Below are 16657 nucleotides of genomic sequence, written 5' to 3'. Positions count from 1 at the left end.
AATACGATAGCTTTTTTTACTCATACCTCTTTCTTTCTGAGGCGTGTCTCATTTCCTGGGTAACTTCCTGCCATCAGACCAACACAAAAAAACCTTTGCACTTATTTTCAGAATAATCAAGCTACAGAAAGACAATTCAAATCTGACTTGCCTCAATAACCATGCACCTATAAAGCTGGGCATTAGGGAAACAGGCAGAGTTTTCAAAGGAGGTGGGATACTTTTTGGTAAGGGAGAGGTTGGTAGAAAACTGCAGCTATCTTTGCTTTGAGCTCATTTTTGATACTTTACTGCTGAAGTCATCAGGGAAGTTTAGCCATTGATTAAACAGGAGTGGAACCAACTTCTCAAATTTCTTTATTAAAGAAAAACAAAGAGAGAAGGACAAACCTGAGAAAGACAGTACAGCCTGACCTTAGATGTAAGTCTTGGGAAGTGCAGAGTACATATGCAAGTATGGGAGGCAGAGGAGAGTAAGAAAAATTAAAATGTCCTGTACCATGCAGTCCCTAAAAATGACCGACAGCCTTGTCAGTGTGACTCCATTTCATACTTGCAGTCATTACCTTTTACTCCCCACATGACTACTGCTGTCAGTTAATTTTTGCCTTTTGTATTTCCTTGTCCTGCTGAGCTCTGCTACTTTTCTCCTTCGAAAACTTTCCTTAAGACTCGATACTGCTTGCTTTCGTTTACCTTTCTTAGCCACTTGGCTGAAGACACAGCTTCTCTTTTTTTTCTTAAAGGCCTTTTGATACATGTAGTGATATCTGCTATTCCCATTCTGTCTCATTTTTTTGGGAGAATTTAAAACCTTGCCTTTCAACCAGTTAAATACCCTTAAGTTTGTCACTTTTTGATGGAGTTATGGGACACTTGGATGGGGACTGATGTCCCCACTGATGGGGTAGGTTTGGCTGCCTCAGTGACCCTGAGCCAGAAGCGCTTCACTCGGACATGAGGTGCTTGCTCAAGACACCTCTGCTAACACCTCCATCTCTCTTGACACAACCCCCTTTGCTCATAACTTCGTTATTAGCCGATATTGGCCGAGTTCACCTCAGATTTTCTGTCACTGCCACCTTCTCCCTGCCCCCCCCCTCCCTCAGGGGCGGGCACAGGGCAGCGCCAGCGAGGCACGGCTTCCGCCGGGGCCCAACCCGGCGCCGCTGCGGGGCATTGTGGGGCCGGCCTGGCACGGCTCGGCCCTAAAGGAGGCGAAAGGAGGCGGCGAAGGGAGCAGCGGGGCCGGGCAGGGCTGGGGCTGGGCTGGGCAGAGCCGAGCCGGGCTGGGCCGGGCCGTGCCGCGCCGAGCCCCCCCCTCAGGGCGGCGCCCCCGCTACCGCCTCACGGCGGCGCGCGGCCGCCATCCCCTCCCGCAACGGCTCCGCGGGCGGCTCCCATTGGCCAGAAGCGCTGTCACTCCCCGGCTGCCGGCCGGCTGATTGGCCAGCGGGCGCGGCGGGGGGCGGTGCCGCGGCGCGGGCGGGCGGCTGCGGGCGGGCGGCTGGCAGTGCCGCTGAGCCAGCGGCGGTCGCGGTGCCTGAGGGAGCAGCCGGGCAGCGCCAGCAGCGCCACAGCAGCCTGCCTCAGGTGAAGCGCGGGGGGGCTCCTTTCCCCTCTTTTTCCCTCTTTTCGCCTCTTTTCCCTTCCCTTCGCCTCTTTTCCTCCTTCCCCTTCCCTCCCGGTGCCCCCTTTGTCCGCCCGGGCACCCCTCGTGCCCCTCTCCTCGTCCCCGCCGCCCTCCCCCTCGCTGCGTTTTCCCCCCCCGGCTGCGAGGTAACGGGCAGGGCGAGGGGGAGAAGCTGGGAGCTGTCAGGGCCCCAGCCCTCCTCTTCCTCTTCCTCGCTCGGGAGGGAGTGACAGGGCAAGACGAAGCTTGCAGAGACGGAGCTTCCCGGCCACAGCCTCCCGCAGGCCCTCGCCTCCTTCTCCGCCCTACAGGACCCGGCTGCGAGGTGGGGACGGCCCCACAAGGCCCCCCCCGGGCTGCCCCACGGGCTTCACCTGACAAAATTTGGGGTGAGGGGGGCTGCGGAGCGACGCCGTGCTCCGGGGATAGCCCACAAGCAAAGTGCGTTGCTTCAGCAGCTCCCCGTGCATTCAGTGCTAAGCTCACTTTCCTTTTCCCCCTTACATCCCCTGTCCTCTCGATTTTCCTTATAATCACTATTTCTACCCCTCAACCTCGCTCTCCTGCACGTTTTCCTTCCGTATCCCTCTGCAGCAGCGCAAGCTTTTTATTTTATTTTATCTTTCTAAGCAAAAAGCTCTGCTCGAAAGCCAGTAATCTGCTAAGCAATACGTAGGAAACTTTGTGCTTCATCCTTGGAGAGAGATTGTAGCAGATGGACTTTGCTCCGCTCTGCTTTCCGTGCCCATGCCCTGCGCTATAAAGAAATATAAGGTAATTTGCATGGGGGGGGGGCCGTTCAGCCAGGGCTGGAAAGGTTAAACTGCAAGTGCTTAACTCTCGTATACATCTTCTGTCCGGAAGCCTCGATATGGTAAAGTTTTAACTCCAAAATAGCAGCGCCCTAATCAGTTACTGCTTGTGTAAAGATGCTTTTGAAATTAGTCACTAGGTAACAATGTGGCTAAGTTCACTTATCCGTGGCATTCCAGTAAAAATGGCAAACCCTGGTGCAGATATTTATTGACTCACAGATGCACTGTCTGCAACTGTAGCTCTTCTTCCTGAAGCTGGAATGAGATAAGCAAATATTTTTGTTAACTTGGAAGTTATAATGGGGAGGGGAGCGATTGATAAACGTTCCTGAAACTGCTCCGTAGCACAAAGGGGTTTTGAAGTCGTTGATCACAGCCACCAAAACGGTGTAAACGCATAAAGATTGAATTGCTCACCTGACCTTGTAAAAATAACAACGGGGTGAAATCACGCCGTGACGCCCCGTGTCAGGTGGGACTGTTTAAATTGACGTGCACCCCTTCCTTATGGCTTTATTGGTCGCGCTTATTGACAGCGTGTGCTATCTTGCTGGAGGTGGACAGGCAATGTCTGCAGTAGCTTTACCCTAGCTGCAAAACTGGTGGTGGTCTGATCTTGCTGTGTTTCCTGGCTTGGCACCTCGAAGTGAGTATGACCAGCACCGAGTTGGCGAAGTTTGTGGTGGTTCTTGTAATGCGGTGTCATCTCTTGGATGATTGATTTGTGTTGTTAGGATCTGATTTTGGAAGTGCTCTGGAGGCTCGAGACTTCGACCCCGAAGTTTGCTTAGCCAGGTAGCTCGTGGCTGTTTCTGGATAAACAGGATGACCGAATCGGTGTGTTATGGCAGTCCCAGAAGAATGGGTGTAGAAACCGAAGGCCTTTTACTGGACTTTGTTTGCAAAGGTTATTTAGGATATTTCTACCATGGTTCCGGGTTTTCTTTTTTTTCCCCAGGTTATTCCCACAAGAAAAAAAAAGCCAGGATGGCATCTTCATCCTAAAAGAAGATGAAAGAATAATATTTCTTTTTTCTCCTCCCCATTATTTTCTCTAGATGGTTATTGATACATTTTACAAAATTTTGGGGCCGTTGAGAGAACTGTACCTGAATTTAAGTGAATCAGTAATAAATGAGTGATAAGATAATGAATACAGTTACTTTTCTGGCAAAAATGTAGGGAAGAGAGTGTGAGAATCTCTCACCTGGGAGGCTGAGGTGATCTGTGTTGTCCATCACATTATTTTGCTGAGTGTTATGCAGAATGTCAGAGGGTGAAGGTGCGTTCAGCTGCGTAGCAGGTGGTGACTCAAATACTGGCTCTGGAGCTGAAAACCATGGCTAGAGGAGTCAGATGCTACAGGTGCTTAGAATTTTTCGCAGCAGTGTTTGGCACTGCAAATATTTCTAGTACAAATGCTGAGACTTAACATTTAGTACTACAACAAGCTGTCTGGAGAACCTGAACTGCTACTGCCTTGGCAGGTCTTAAAAAATACTGTACTAAATGTACGTTATAATGAATAATTCATGGATTAGTCGCATGCGGGTACAAGGGTGAGTATCTTTATTGACATGGCTGCTACGAACTACATGAAAAAGCACTTGAGTTGCTGTGTGAGGTGGAAGTAGCCTGCCAATACCCCAAAGTTCAGGTTTTGTCCTGTTGCCCCCAGGGTGCTGAGAAGCTGGGACAGGGCACTGCCAGAAAGGTTGTGATTTCCCAGCTGATGCTGGAGTTCTGCTTTTCCTTCGGGTGGAAGGAATTGCTTGGTACCTTAGGGTTTGGAAATGGGCTGAATCTTTGGCTTCCACCCCTAGGCCCCATGTCTTGCCCAGATTTACATCGCTGACCTATTGGTGTGGCTGGGATGGGGGGAGGTTGTAAGCGGACCCACTGGAGGCACAGGAACCCTTCTGGCTAACACAACGTTTACCAAAAGGGGAAGTCAAAGCTAAGGTTGTGTTATCCCCCACCCCTGTGTTCTACATCTGCTTTCTTGCTTAGTAACCTCAGGTTATTGGGTAACACGCTGATGACTAAAGTGTATTTTAGAGGCCCGGAGTCGGTTCACATCTACCAAAAGGTGTCCAGGACTTTCATCCCGAGTGGATGGTTTTGTTCGTTTGATTGAAAAATGCACCCAGTGCCCTCTAACATCCATTCTGATTTCATGTATAAATATCTTTTTCGTCTTTGTTTTCTTAGTAATTGAGGCACAGCTGTTTGCATGTTAAGTAGAGAAATTGTGTGCCTGACGTTAAGTCTTTTGTGGGTTGGAACAAAACTATAATAGCGTAGGATTGCCTACAGCAGCATTGTTTTTGCTGGCAATTGCTCTAGCTTTTAGTGGTGGCTTGGTGAACTTGTACCTTAAATTTCTTTTCAGTTAAAGCGCACCATGATTCTAATTGAGTTTTCTAGCGTAAAAAGATATGGAAATGAGCGACCTGATTTAAGTAGAGTATGATGAGACAAAAAAACAAATGCAACTCCTGCCCTGGAAGCTAATGCAAATGGGTGTTGTCCAACTAAATGAAATGCATTAGTTTACAAGTTCATCTTAATTTCATGCCACTGTTTAATTATGGTTTATCCCCCTTTTTTTTTTTTTTTTTTTTTTCTTTAGCAGCTGTGAGAACTTGTTCCGAGTACTTGAAGTAATAATCTCAAAGCTGAGATTCATCTCGCTACTGTAGCACTCGAACATCTTCTTACTGGGCTCCAACCCAGTCTCATTCAATATAATGCGTTCAGTCCCTGTGGTAACGGCCATTCAGTCTGCTGGGGTTTGGAACAGTCTAAAGAAAGCCTAAAGAAATGGTAGTGTCCACAGTTTTCCAGTAATGAAACTGAGATTGAATCCATTGTCTGATACACCGGGAACGAGCTCTGCGAAGTCGTGTCCTTTTTAAACATGGCAAAGAGGAAACTGTAAAATTGATCTAGCATACTTGTCTACTGCAAGTGATTTCTTTTACAAGCACTACAAATGTATTGCTGTTGGATGCAGAGAGTAATAATGAAATATAACTCTCCGTACTGTGGTTTGCCTCTGTGACCTCTTTATGAAACTTATACCTCTGGAGTTTTGTACAAAGCGTTTGGATTCTTCTTGTCTTCATGGCTACAAGTTTAAATTTCTCTTAATGCGTGTGTACGAACCCTACTGAGGGTAGTAAATAAAACCACATGGATGAGTGATTTCAGCAAACTCAAGCTAATAATCAATATATGTGGAGGGAAGCTGAACTTGGAAATGTGTATCATAAAGTCTCTGTAGCTGATGAATACTTCTATTCATCAAGAGCTACCATTTTAATGAGTCTCGGCAGGAAATCCATTGTGATATATGCCTCAACGCTGAACTAGAGTTCTGATTTGAAGGAAAGCAAAGTAGATGTTCAAACTTGTTTTCTTTTTTTTTTTTTTTTTTTTTTTTAAAGAGGTTTAGAGAAATTTTACAGCTTGACTTTGATAGTGCTGTGCAGTTAGATCTTTTTTTTTTTTCTGTTGGGCAGCTTCCTGTTTAAAATGTAAGATTTAAAGCATGCTCTTGTAATAGTTTACTTCCCGTTTTATTGTTTGTAGTGATCAGAGGACATTTGTCTCTGTTTTTCTTTTAAGGTCAAGACTTCACCAGTTTACTTGAATTTAGGCTCCCCAATCAACGTTGGAAGCATAGAAAATTTGTTTTAACCAAAGTCAAATGTGTCCAACACTCGACGAGGCTAATCTTACTGGCATATGTAGAATTGATCTAAATATCCAAGAAAAAAAAAGGAAACACCCAATTGAACCTACAGCAAAACTTCAACCAAAAACCTAATTTCAATGGTTTCAATCTTTTTCTCCAAATGTGACTTAAAGCAACCTGCTTGTTAATTTGTAGGTAACTCTTTAGTCAGTAAGCTCTTTTTGGCAGGGACTGTTACATTCTAGGTCTACCTGCTATTTAATGCAAGAGATTTCAGGCTTGCTGTGCTCAGAATCAATACAATCGATTATTGTAAGAAAAGCATGAGTACAAACATTTTTCATATTATTTTAATTGATAGTCTGTATTAGGTCTATATATTAGCATAAGTGAAGTGTATTTGTTGAAGTATATGATGCTTAAGTTTGGGAACTTGACAAGAAGTACTGAATGTAAATCTGAAGTCGTACGAAAGAACTGGATACAGAAGTTGTTAGCTAAGCATTTGATGAGGTAGATTGACTTTTAACAGTTTTATTCTCTGGCTTCAGCTCTGGCTAAGGTGTTTGTAGTTTAAAATGTAGAGGAGGTTGTGTGCATTTTTCTTTTTTTGACTGTTGGTGATGTGTTTTACTGTTCAGTGAGTGAAAGAAATCGGAGGGCATGCGTTTTAGTAGATCCAAAATGTTGATGGTGAAGATATCCAGAAGCAGGTAATATAATTCCTAAATCACTGATTGCAGATACCTGTCTAGAAAACAATTTTAGTTGCATTTACAAGCAAAAAACAACTGAAGTAGCCCAAGACAAACAATTGTTGGTGTAAGTGGGATGTGATACATTTGCAAAATACCACTTAATATCTTACTCTTTGTAGATGTTCAGATGCCTTTGTTTCTGCTGCTGTCTGACATCAAGTAAAATGTACTCAGGCTTTACAGAATTGATTAAATACATGGATTTGTGTCTATGGATCCAGGTATATGGTGGAATATTTACAATAATAAGTACATAGATAACTGACACTGTCACGTTTCCTGTAGGCATGTCTGATGCCTTCTGACAAAGAGAATATTCGTAGTGAGGAGCATAAATAAAAAATAAAGTAGAATTAGGCTGAACTCAAAGGCACAAAAACTGTTTAAACTGTGACTTAGGGTTTGTGACAAACCAGCTCATGTGGCTTTCATCCTCTGGGTCAATCTGCAGTATGAATGTTAATAGCAGATACTGAAGTCTTTGACCTTTTGTTTCACAGTAAAAATATTCTGAGTTATTTCAGTGGCCCTTCCCCAGCCTGAGTTTTGCTTCGATGAACTCGAGCTTGCAGGTGACTGCAGTGTGTGATGGGAAATGTAAAACGAGAACACACAAACATGCAGAGGAAGATGCATTAGTAGTTTTCCTTTAAGAGTGGGATTGCCAGTTTGTTAGACGAAGTGGTGTGTAACTTCTAAGAATTAGGAGCGTGCATTGTCCCTATAACGCTGGCTGTGCATGTGCATAATCAGTTTATCTTCATCCGCACAGTGGGAGCTGGTCTTTTTTATGTGGTAAGCACTCAGCTTTTTCTTAATGGGAAGAACTGTTTATAGAGCTCAGTCCTTTAGGTTTGGGTTCTGTAATCTGAGTTTTTGGAACTTGATGTAGATCTAACCCATGAATGTTACCCTGTGGTGTGATACCAGTTATTTTTTGGGGGGGAAGTGCAACTGCAGTAATGGCTCAGCTCCTGCTTGTGTAGATAAGGGGATGGAGTGCATGGACCTGAGCTGCTGCAGCACTGGATGGAGTGGGTTGGCCGTGGACAACGTTGCTACTGGTGGTGGAAGTGCATGAAACTGTTCTGATACTCTGTGGTTGGTGTTTCCTCATCTTGTTTTTTATCCTGTTACAACAGAAAGCAGAACTGTGGTGGAAGCCTCCAAACCCTACGTGCCTCCTCGTACTGGGAATGTCAATGAATGTCAGCCTCTAGTGAGAATGAGATAATTTTTTTTCCCTGTAAAAACTATTTTCCCGTAATGCCAGAAGGGAGAAAACTTTGTTCCTTATAGCCATAATTGTAACAGTTCAGATGAGGTTCCTGCTTCCACTGCCCTTGCTTTCACTTCGTGTAGAAAGATGAAAGTCCTTCCTTGCCCTTCAATACAAAGATCAGTGCTTCAGAAGATCCAAGGAGGAGAGCACAGTCGGGTGAATTCTAAAATAGGAGGCACTTAGCACTGGTCCTTTTTAAAGATTGATGCATTTGACGCTTAGGGACGAAAGCACAGGTCAGGGACAGAGCAAGTGAACCAGAAAATGAGCAGGAGGCTGAGGCATTCAGGGCTCCTTGGGCGCTGCGCTGCCTCAGGGCTCTCTCCAGGACGCTGGTTATGATGGAAAGCTGAGGAGGGAGCCACGAAGCTCTGCAAGACCTTGGCTGTAGCAGGGAAATGGTGCATTCGCAGCGTTTCAAAGCTTTCCATCCACTTGATCGTTAAGGTCAGCAAGGTGGTTCTCAGCCGTGTCCAGAAAGAGTCACTGTGTTCCTGCTCCCACCTCCGAGATCACCTTCGTACACAGAAGTGGGTCCAGTTAATGACTCCCTGCCAGCGACAAGAGCTGAATGTCAAACTTTGACCCTGCAGAGGTGGAAGGCTTACCTGCGGCAGGGTTTCTCCTCCCACCTCCATAGCTGCTGTTACTGCTGGAGCAGACTTTGAAACGAGGAAGTAGGAGATCCAGCCTTCTGCTCTACACAGGCGTGGTTTTGCAGAGTAAGTTGGGCTGTTAGTGTGTGGAGAAGGTTGGTTCTCCAGAAAGAAACCCTTTTTGAAACAGTTTTCATGCGTATTTGAAGTATTTCCTGCTTCTTTCTGATACGAGCTGGAAGAAAATTCCTATTGGTGATGCTGAGACCAAAGCAAGTTCTTAGTTAAAAGAAGCAAGAATACCGAGGATAACTCGATAGGATAACTGGATCTTATTAGCCATACACATGCTAGATATTTGTCTCTACAAGACTGGACCCAAACTGTATTTTTCTTCCCTGTCTTTTAACTAGATGTAATTATTTTATTCCTTGTTCCCTCTTGTGCTGAAAGCTGGAGTTGACAGAGATGATAGGGGTGCTAGCTGATATCAGACCCTCTATTGGCGGATCTGCCTTGTGCCCCTGAGAGCTCCTGGCAGATATCTTTCCAGCCTTAAACCAGAGTATCAGGGAAAAGGGATGAAAAGTGACCTGGAGATAACGAGGACGGGCTGAAGCTTTCCAGGTTCTCCCCCCTCTCTCCTGCAGGGTCCCTGGCGAATTCTCCATGCCTGCTCAGAACTTTTTGCCGTCCATCCTGCCTCCCGAAAACAGGTCTGCCAGCAAAACAGCCCGAACAGCAGGGATGGGCTGCAGTCTCCCCAGCTACAGCTGTCTCCTTAAGTGGGATTACTTTGCTGAGTGGTCACGAAGAATGTGTTCTCCCCCTGGAATGTTTTCCTTGTGGGCACGCTGTCTCTGGAAGAGGAATTCTCTCCTCTGCTGAGAAGGCATTTACTGTACACACGCTAATGAGAAACAACAGTTGCAGAAAGTGTATTATGCAGGATTGTAAACTCCGAATATTTATTCAAAGTGAAATGGGGTTGGGTGGCAGCCAGCCTAGCTTTGTCATGCTAAAGACTGGACTTGAAATTAACAGAAGGCTGCCCTCCCCCTCCCTAAACCCACGTTTGGGGTGTTCAAACAACTGAAACCGATTAACTCTCTTGGTGCCACGTACCTTGTAATGTGGCTGTGCCTCGCTGAAGGTGCCATTAAAATACGGGGTAGCATTAACTTAGTTAGGGAGCTCTGCTTGGCCATATCTGCCCATAACCTGCAGTGATTAAGCTTCTTTAGAGTATGCAGCGTAGTTGCCCAAGACCTTTTCTGTGTTTATATAGTCCGTGGTGAAAGCTCTGCTGTCCCATTTCCAGGGTTTGGTCCCCAAGCCCAGCCTTTTCAGATTAGCATTGATTTGTGTTACATCTCCCTGCACTCCACCAGTAGCTCCCGTTTGCAATGTGGATCTAATCTTGCTCTCTCCACTTGAACGGTGGAGAGAAAAGGCAACGACTGAGCTGGCTCGTAAAGACCGGGTCTTCCTTCTGTGTGGCTTTGTGGTGGCTGCAATTTGCCGTGAAAAGTCCCGGCTTCGCAGAGCAAAACCTCCTGTGTCAGCTGTTCCGGCAGAATGTGCAAATGCTGCCTCATACATACCAGAGAGGGGTGCTTGACAGCTGATGGAAAGAACTGGATGTGCAGAAATTGAGAAATGTTTATTCTGGGCTCCCTGTTCTGATACCTGCCAGGCACCTCCAGGCCACCTGGAAGAAAGAATCGCCTTCAATTCCCTCCTGTCTTATGTGCAGCCTGGTCAGTAGGTCACTCCTGCGTAACGCGGGTAGCGCTTCTGCTTCAGAGGCTTGGATTCCTCCTTTCTGCATTCTTGGAGCCCTGCGCTCGGAGAGAAAGCACTTGGGTGCTCTGCCTTGTGTGCAGCTTACAGGAATAAACAGGGGAGCTGGCAAGTCCGGGCAGCGCTACGGTCCGACCGAATGTGCAACTGTAATTGCCAGCAATCTGCATCGCCGTTGTGAAATTTGTCTTTCAACAAGGTATTCTGTGCGTCAGAATGTGACTCGGGAGGAAAGCAGCGAGCTACGGTGAGCCTAATAGCACCCATTATGAATCCCAACCGCGGCTGAGCTAGGAGCAGTGAGTCAGCGTGCTGCAAAAAGGGTGAGCGCAGCCGAGTGCCTCTGAGCTCGGGGGGCTATCCGAGGGAGTGCTAACTGTGCCTTCGTGACCTTGCCTGATGTGTTCTCCAGTGGGTTAGCTGAAATTTGTGGTCCCTGAGGAGTTTTGCAGAGGCATCGGGTCCCGGTGTGTCACAGTGTGACTGAAAAACAAGCAGGTACAGCCTCAGTGCCCCCTTCCCTTCCTCTCCTCCCCGCCGAGATTCGTTTCTCACCCACAGTGATTCAGACTCAGGTTTTTGTCTAGGTGTTACCTACCAAGCCAAGCGGTTGGTGCTAGCAAACTTCACAGTTTTCTTTCCCTCCAACGTCTTGGCAAGAGGAGCTGTGAAGCGTCTGTCTCCTGTGTCCTAAGCAGGCGAGAACTGAGCAGTTTCCTAGCGAATCCAGGGGAACGAGTCGGGGTGGGATTTGTTTTTTTTTTTAATTGCTGTTGGTTTGGGCTCCCAGTTGTCAGCCTGGCCCACAAAAGTCTACTCTCTGTACTTTCTAGTTGCATTTAATGCAACTGTTCCTGTGTTCAGCTGACTGGGGAAAGTGAAATAGTCGAGTTCGCAAAACTACCGCGAGTATTAGCTGTTCGCATTGCACATTAACAGGGATTCCTGGCGGATGAGTGTTCCTGACCAAACTTCGTTTGAATCACCAGCCTCTTCTCAAAGTTGGGTTATTTTAAAACGCTGTGTGCTAACAAAGAATCGAGCTTCTTCAACCCAGCAAAGTTTAGTTGTACCTGAAGTGGAAGTGACCAGTCAGGCAGCGTGGAGAAGAACGTGGGGACTTTGTTCTTGAAATGCTTCAGAACGGGAGCTGTGCAAACAAAGGGAGTTGACTTGGATTAGTCCGAATGTGTTTGTCTTGCTATTTAGTGCTCGTTCTTTTCATCACCCTCACCTGAAGAAAAGTCTGAAGCCTACAGAGAACAGCACAGCTATCTCAGCTTCCCCAGCAGTTTGGGGAACTTCAAGTCCTTTGCCTAGTGCCCTGATGCTGCTAGTAAATGCGATGCCGTAATTATTGCCATGAAAGCTCTTCTTACCAGGAATTCTGCATCCACTTCAGCCCCTACCTCGCTAGTTTGGCCTCGCACGAGCTCATCCTATTGAGCAGTGGCTCAGTCCCAGAAACAACAATTCTGTGGCTGCTGACAGAGTAAACAAGGAGGGGGGGGGGATAATACAAATAGTTCTGGAAAATTAAATTGCAAACAGATAACGTTCGGTACTTTTAGCAGTTGCAAAACACTCACTCAAAGGAAAGGACCCCTAACAGAGGCAGTTTTTAGGGCTTTCCAAGCTGGACAAGGTGTGCCTCTAGGTTTTTGGGGAGCAGTTGATGCGTTAAGTAGGGAGAGGAGCATGTGAAGTGTCTCGTAATTCGAGCCTTAAAGGTATGAAATTGTGGGGAAGTCTAAAGCAAACTTCTATCCGTCTGATGAATTCAAATGAGGGTTTGGGGTAATTCTGCCTAGTTCAAAGGGAATGCGTCGCATCTCAACATAAAGCCACCACTTAGTTTATTCATCTCAAAAGAATCTGCAGGGAAGTGAGTGTGCAGAGGTTTCTCACAGTTTTTTAGAGGTTGGACTAGAAAATAATGCCTTGGCCCTTCTTATTCATCGCTGTATGGATCACTTTTCCTCCATCTAGCCGTATGGCCTTTTTGGGGCAACTCTGTAGCTAGATAAATGCCTCTTTGGGTGCCTGAAATGGGGAAAAGCAGCACTGTTTGGCCACCTTGTTCTTCGGACTGCTAGGGAGCACACTGGGTTAACAGGGAAGTGACTCTAGTATTTCATTTTTGGAAACAATACTAGGAAGGAGGCATTTGAACTCAAAACAAGGGTAGCCTGTCTTCCTTCTGTGTTCTTTATCTGCTACCTGTAGACTGGTATTGCATTAAAAATGACAGTATTAACGCTACTCTCACCTGACGGTTGCACAATAGCCATGTAAAGATAAATGTCCTTGCCCCACACAATTATTTACACCCAAAATGCAACCTCTAGGCAAACAAATTGCTTCCTAATTTGTTCCTGAAATGGGAACAACTTGCATTCAGAAGAGGGTTGTTGTCAGCTGCAGGTGGTTATCGGGCCGACTGTCGCTTACGGAGTCCTCAGGAGAGCCGGGTGACACGTGGCCCAAGCTGGGAGGAGAAGTTTTGGAGCCCACGAGACAAAACTTGCTGAATCTGATCCCTCCGTTGGTGCTGATCTTGTGGACGAGGCAAATGAATGGTTGGTTTGTGGGATTGCTAGTTTAGAGGCCCCGTGGGGTAGAAGTCAGCCTTGAGGCCAGCTCTAATAGCAGGTTATCTCAGCCTGATCCTCCGGCTTCTTACATCTGCTACCTGAGGATTCTTCCGTCCTGGAGCACAGAAAACCAAGCTGAGGTGGTGAGAATAAAATTTGGGTTCTGCTGCCGTGCCGTAAGGTAATTCTCAAGTCTGTTTAAGGTTGGAGGCGCACACTGCCTTCTTTTAATCTCCTCGCTGTTTAGTAGCGCTGACACTAAAAGAAACTTAGTGTTTGGGGAGATTTTGGAACAGCCCTGTTAGGGCGTTTGTCTTCTTGCTTGGATAGCTGTTGTGTTTACTCCTGGGAAGAAGAAAGGGGGAGATGCTACAGACTGATCCCTTAGGGGCTGAGGAATGCTCTCTTGCTGGTTTTGAGATAATTCAGGGGTTCTCCTGTAAGGGATTGGACTGATCCCTGTAGCTACCAGCATTCATTTCTTGTCTTAGGCTCTAGAACTGGCTGGGGATACCCCTTGAAAGATTTCTTGTGGTCTTAATTTATTTCACATCCATAAAGAGCTTGATCCCAGAACAAACCTCCAACGTTTGTTGGCTGCATGGACTCGTAGCAGCCAGGGGGTGAGGGCTGCCTTTTGAGTGTAACGCAGGACACTTCAGATGGCTGGTTACTTAGGATTCCTCAGGAAATGATGAAACTGAATTGAGCTGAAGCATGCTGCCTCTGTGTCCTGCCTGATTATAGCCAAAAAAGGCAACTGGTTAGATTCTTGGGAGTTGCATAGGCAGGAAACTGTGTAATGGAGGGTAGAGCACAGCTGCTGCCTTGCCAAACCTGATACAACTCTGAACACAATTGAATTCTTATTTCTTTTTTTTCCTCCTCCTCTTTTTTTTTTTCTTTTTTTTTTTTTTCCTCTTTTAACCCTTTGGCCACAACCTGCAGAAGATGCTCTGCATTCTCAGGGACCCTTGACATCTCTCGTTGAATTTTTACCCTTCTCTCTTTCCTACTGGCTTTGTCAGGCTAGCTCTTGTAGTCTGGTCTTGGGGTTCTTTTGGCAAATCAGATTTTTCATTTCAATCGGCTCTTGGTTGCCTCATCTTCTGCCTGCAGCAAGTCTTTTCATTGTGTACCAGTCCAAATCTGGATTTTTTTCAATAAAAACATGGAAGGGCAGGGAGGCGGGGTGGCTCTGGGAATCGCCACAGTGGTGATGGAGCTGGAAGTGTCAGTGACCCTCTGGGGAAAGAAGGATGAGGTAAAGTGTGGGATAGATGTGATAGCTGTTTGGCATTTCCTGTAAGGCTTAAGACAAAGATTTTAAACTCAAGTTAAAGGAAGTAATTACTTATAGAGTGATTTTTTTTTTCTTTGTTTGCTGAAGAGCTTTTGACTGTAAATATACAGCTGTCCATGGCATCTGGCACGAAGTCGCATACCACCTACCGCGATATGTTTGCTAAAATGAATTTCCCTGCGTGCTTACAAACGACTGGTGTGGGCATTTTGTGCCCATCTTTTTTTACAACTGATGTTTTTCTGGCTTCATCGCTTCTGAATGCTGAGACGCAACATCGCTTGTTGCTCTCACGCGTGTTTCAGGAGTTGACCTGTTTCTGTTCTGCCCTCGATATCTTTTTGCTGGAGTTATCTATGGGCAGACTTCACCTGTTTGATTTGTAGGCTGGTGTATAAATACGGGTATGTTCTGCAGAAAAGCTATCCCAGTAGCTCCAGACAGCCCTCAATGACACAAATCTATTTTAATTTCCTGTTCTTTCTTTGCTTAAGAACTCCAGCTTCTCCCCACGTTATGAAAAACATATTAAGGATGCTGGTACATTTCTGAGGAAGGATCCAAGAAGTAATGTTTATGGGACCTTGTAAAGAGGCTGTTGTTACATGGTTAATGAGCGTTGACGCAACGCAGTTCTGTCTCTTGATTGAAAGGGTTCCTGAATGGCACCAATAAAGCTGTTGTCTTATTAACTGGAAAATCCCTGGCAGTTTTGCTCTGGTTTTGATGAGGCAATAAACCTGTGGTGCTATTTTCTGAGTATGCTGCTTAAATATTCTTCACGTGGTGATGATGCTCTCTCTCCTACCCAGCCACAGCTTTGTAACTACTAAATGGAAGGATCTTCGTGGAGGATTTTTGGCTGTAAAGTTTCCTGGCCACAGTTCTGTTGTTTTGTTGTTTTTGTTTTGTTACTGACTTGGAGCTATCTTGCTACTGAACGTTGACCAGGAAAGAGATACCAGCTGGTGGGCTGGGTGTTGCTACTAAGCTGGTGGTGGTGAAAAGGATTACTGATGGTGTCTTTCAAGAGGAACGTGTGTTGAATGTGTGTCTCTTGCATTGTCTAGCCTGGAATATGGACCTTCTAAGAAGCTGTGATTTTTGACTCATCAGCTTATCAGAAGTTTAATCATCGTTTTTACTTGCTATGGTGACTTTTTTGCTCCGCCGAGTAGAGAACAGTGAGGGGCTAATCTTACTTGAACGTTACTGGCATAGTATCTGGTGCTTGGCACATGTCATGAGTTGTTTGTTGCTCGCCATTTAACGTGCTTGCTTTCTTCTGCCAAATAACAGCTTCCAAATGCTTAACGGTCAGTGTTTTGTTGTTGTTGTTGTTGTTTTTTTTTTTTTTTTTTTTTTTTTTTTAACTGCTTGCTAGTTTGTTTTTTTTCACATCCTCTTGGCAGGCAAAACCTTGACCTTATTGGAAGTTTGACAACTCACCAGTGCGCTTACTAACGTGAAACTCAAGGAGTGGGAGGCATGCTCTGACAGCCAGGGTCTCCGAGTACTTGGCATGTGCCTGTCTGCAAGGAATTTGCAAGGCAACTTGAAGCTTTAAAAACATTTTTCTTTTTTTTTTTTCTTCTCCTGTTGCAGGTCCCCGATTCTAAAACACAATGGCGCAAAGAGACGCAGATAAGTACCTTTATGTGGACAAAAACATCATTAACAACCCCCTGACTCAGGCTGACTGGGCAGCTAAGAAGCTGGTATGGGTTCCCTCCGAGAAGAATGGCTTTGAGGCAGCTAGCCTGAAGGAAGAAGTAGGAGATGAGGCCATCGTGGAGTTGGCAGAGAATGGGAAGAAAGTGAAGGTGAACAAGGATGACATCCAGAAGATGAACCCTCCCAAATTCTCCAAAGTGGAAGATATGGCAGAGCTGACCTGCCTGAACGAGGCTTCTGTGCTCCACAACTTGAAGGAGAGATACTACTCTGGGCTGATCTATGTAAGTAATCTTCTCTATGGGGGGTAAGAGTTCTTGATTACATAGGATGAGAACTTACTGTAATCAATTTGCTTTTAAAGTATGTGTGTGTTAACCTTTCATTTTCCCTCTACGCAATCCTCATGTGACTTAGCTTCTTCCCTCTACTTAAAATTTTTTCACTAAACTATGCCAATCCCTCTCTAGTTAATGTTGGAGCTTTCAAGGAATGCTGT

The 16657-nt window shown here is 45.8% G+C and overlaps 1 protein-coding gene across 3 annotated transcripts in view; it reads left to right on the top strand.

Moving 5' to 3' along the window:
* Window positions 1-1470: 1470 nt before the first annotated feature.
* Window positions 1471-16657, top strand: part of MYH9 (myosin heavy chain 9) — a gene marked incomplete at its 3' end in the record, with an annotated part of 68700 nt that continues 53513 nt past the window's right edge. For 2 of the 3 annotated variants that reach the window (XM_084502271.1, XM_084502273.1), the window contains exons 1-2: window positions 1471-1593; window positions 16090-16442. In XM_084502271.1, the coding sequence (XP_084358397.1) occupies window positions 16110-16442 (333 nt within the window). In that variant the 5' untranslated portion in view covers window positions 1471-1593; window positions 16090-16109. Of the gene's footprint in view, window positions 1594-2971; window positions 3095-16089; window positions 16443-16657 lie in introns of those variants that run through there. The other variant, XM_084502272.1, reaches the window with a different exon arrangement.

The sequence above is a fragment of the Aythya ferina genome, assembly GCF_964211825.1.
Source record: "Aythya ferina genome assembly, chromosome: 1".
Classification (NCBI taxonomy): Eukaryota; Metazoa; Chordata; class Aves; order Anseriformes; family Anatidae; genus Aythya; species Aythya ferina.
Note: the sequence above shows the minus strand (reverse complement) of the source record. Positions and strands in the feature narration are given on the sequence as shown.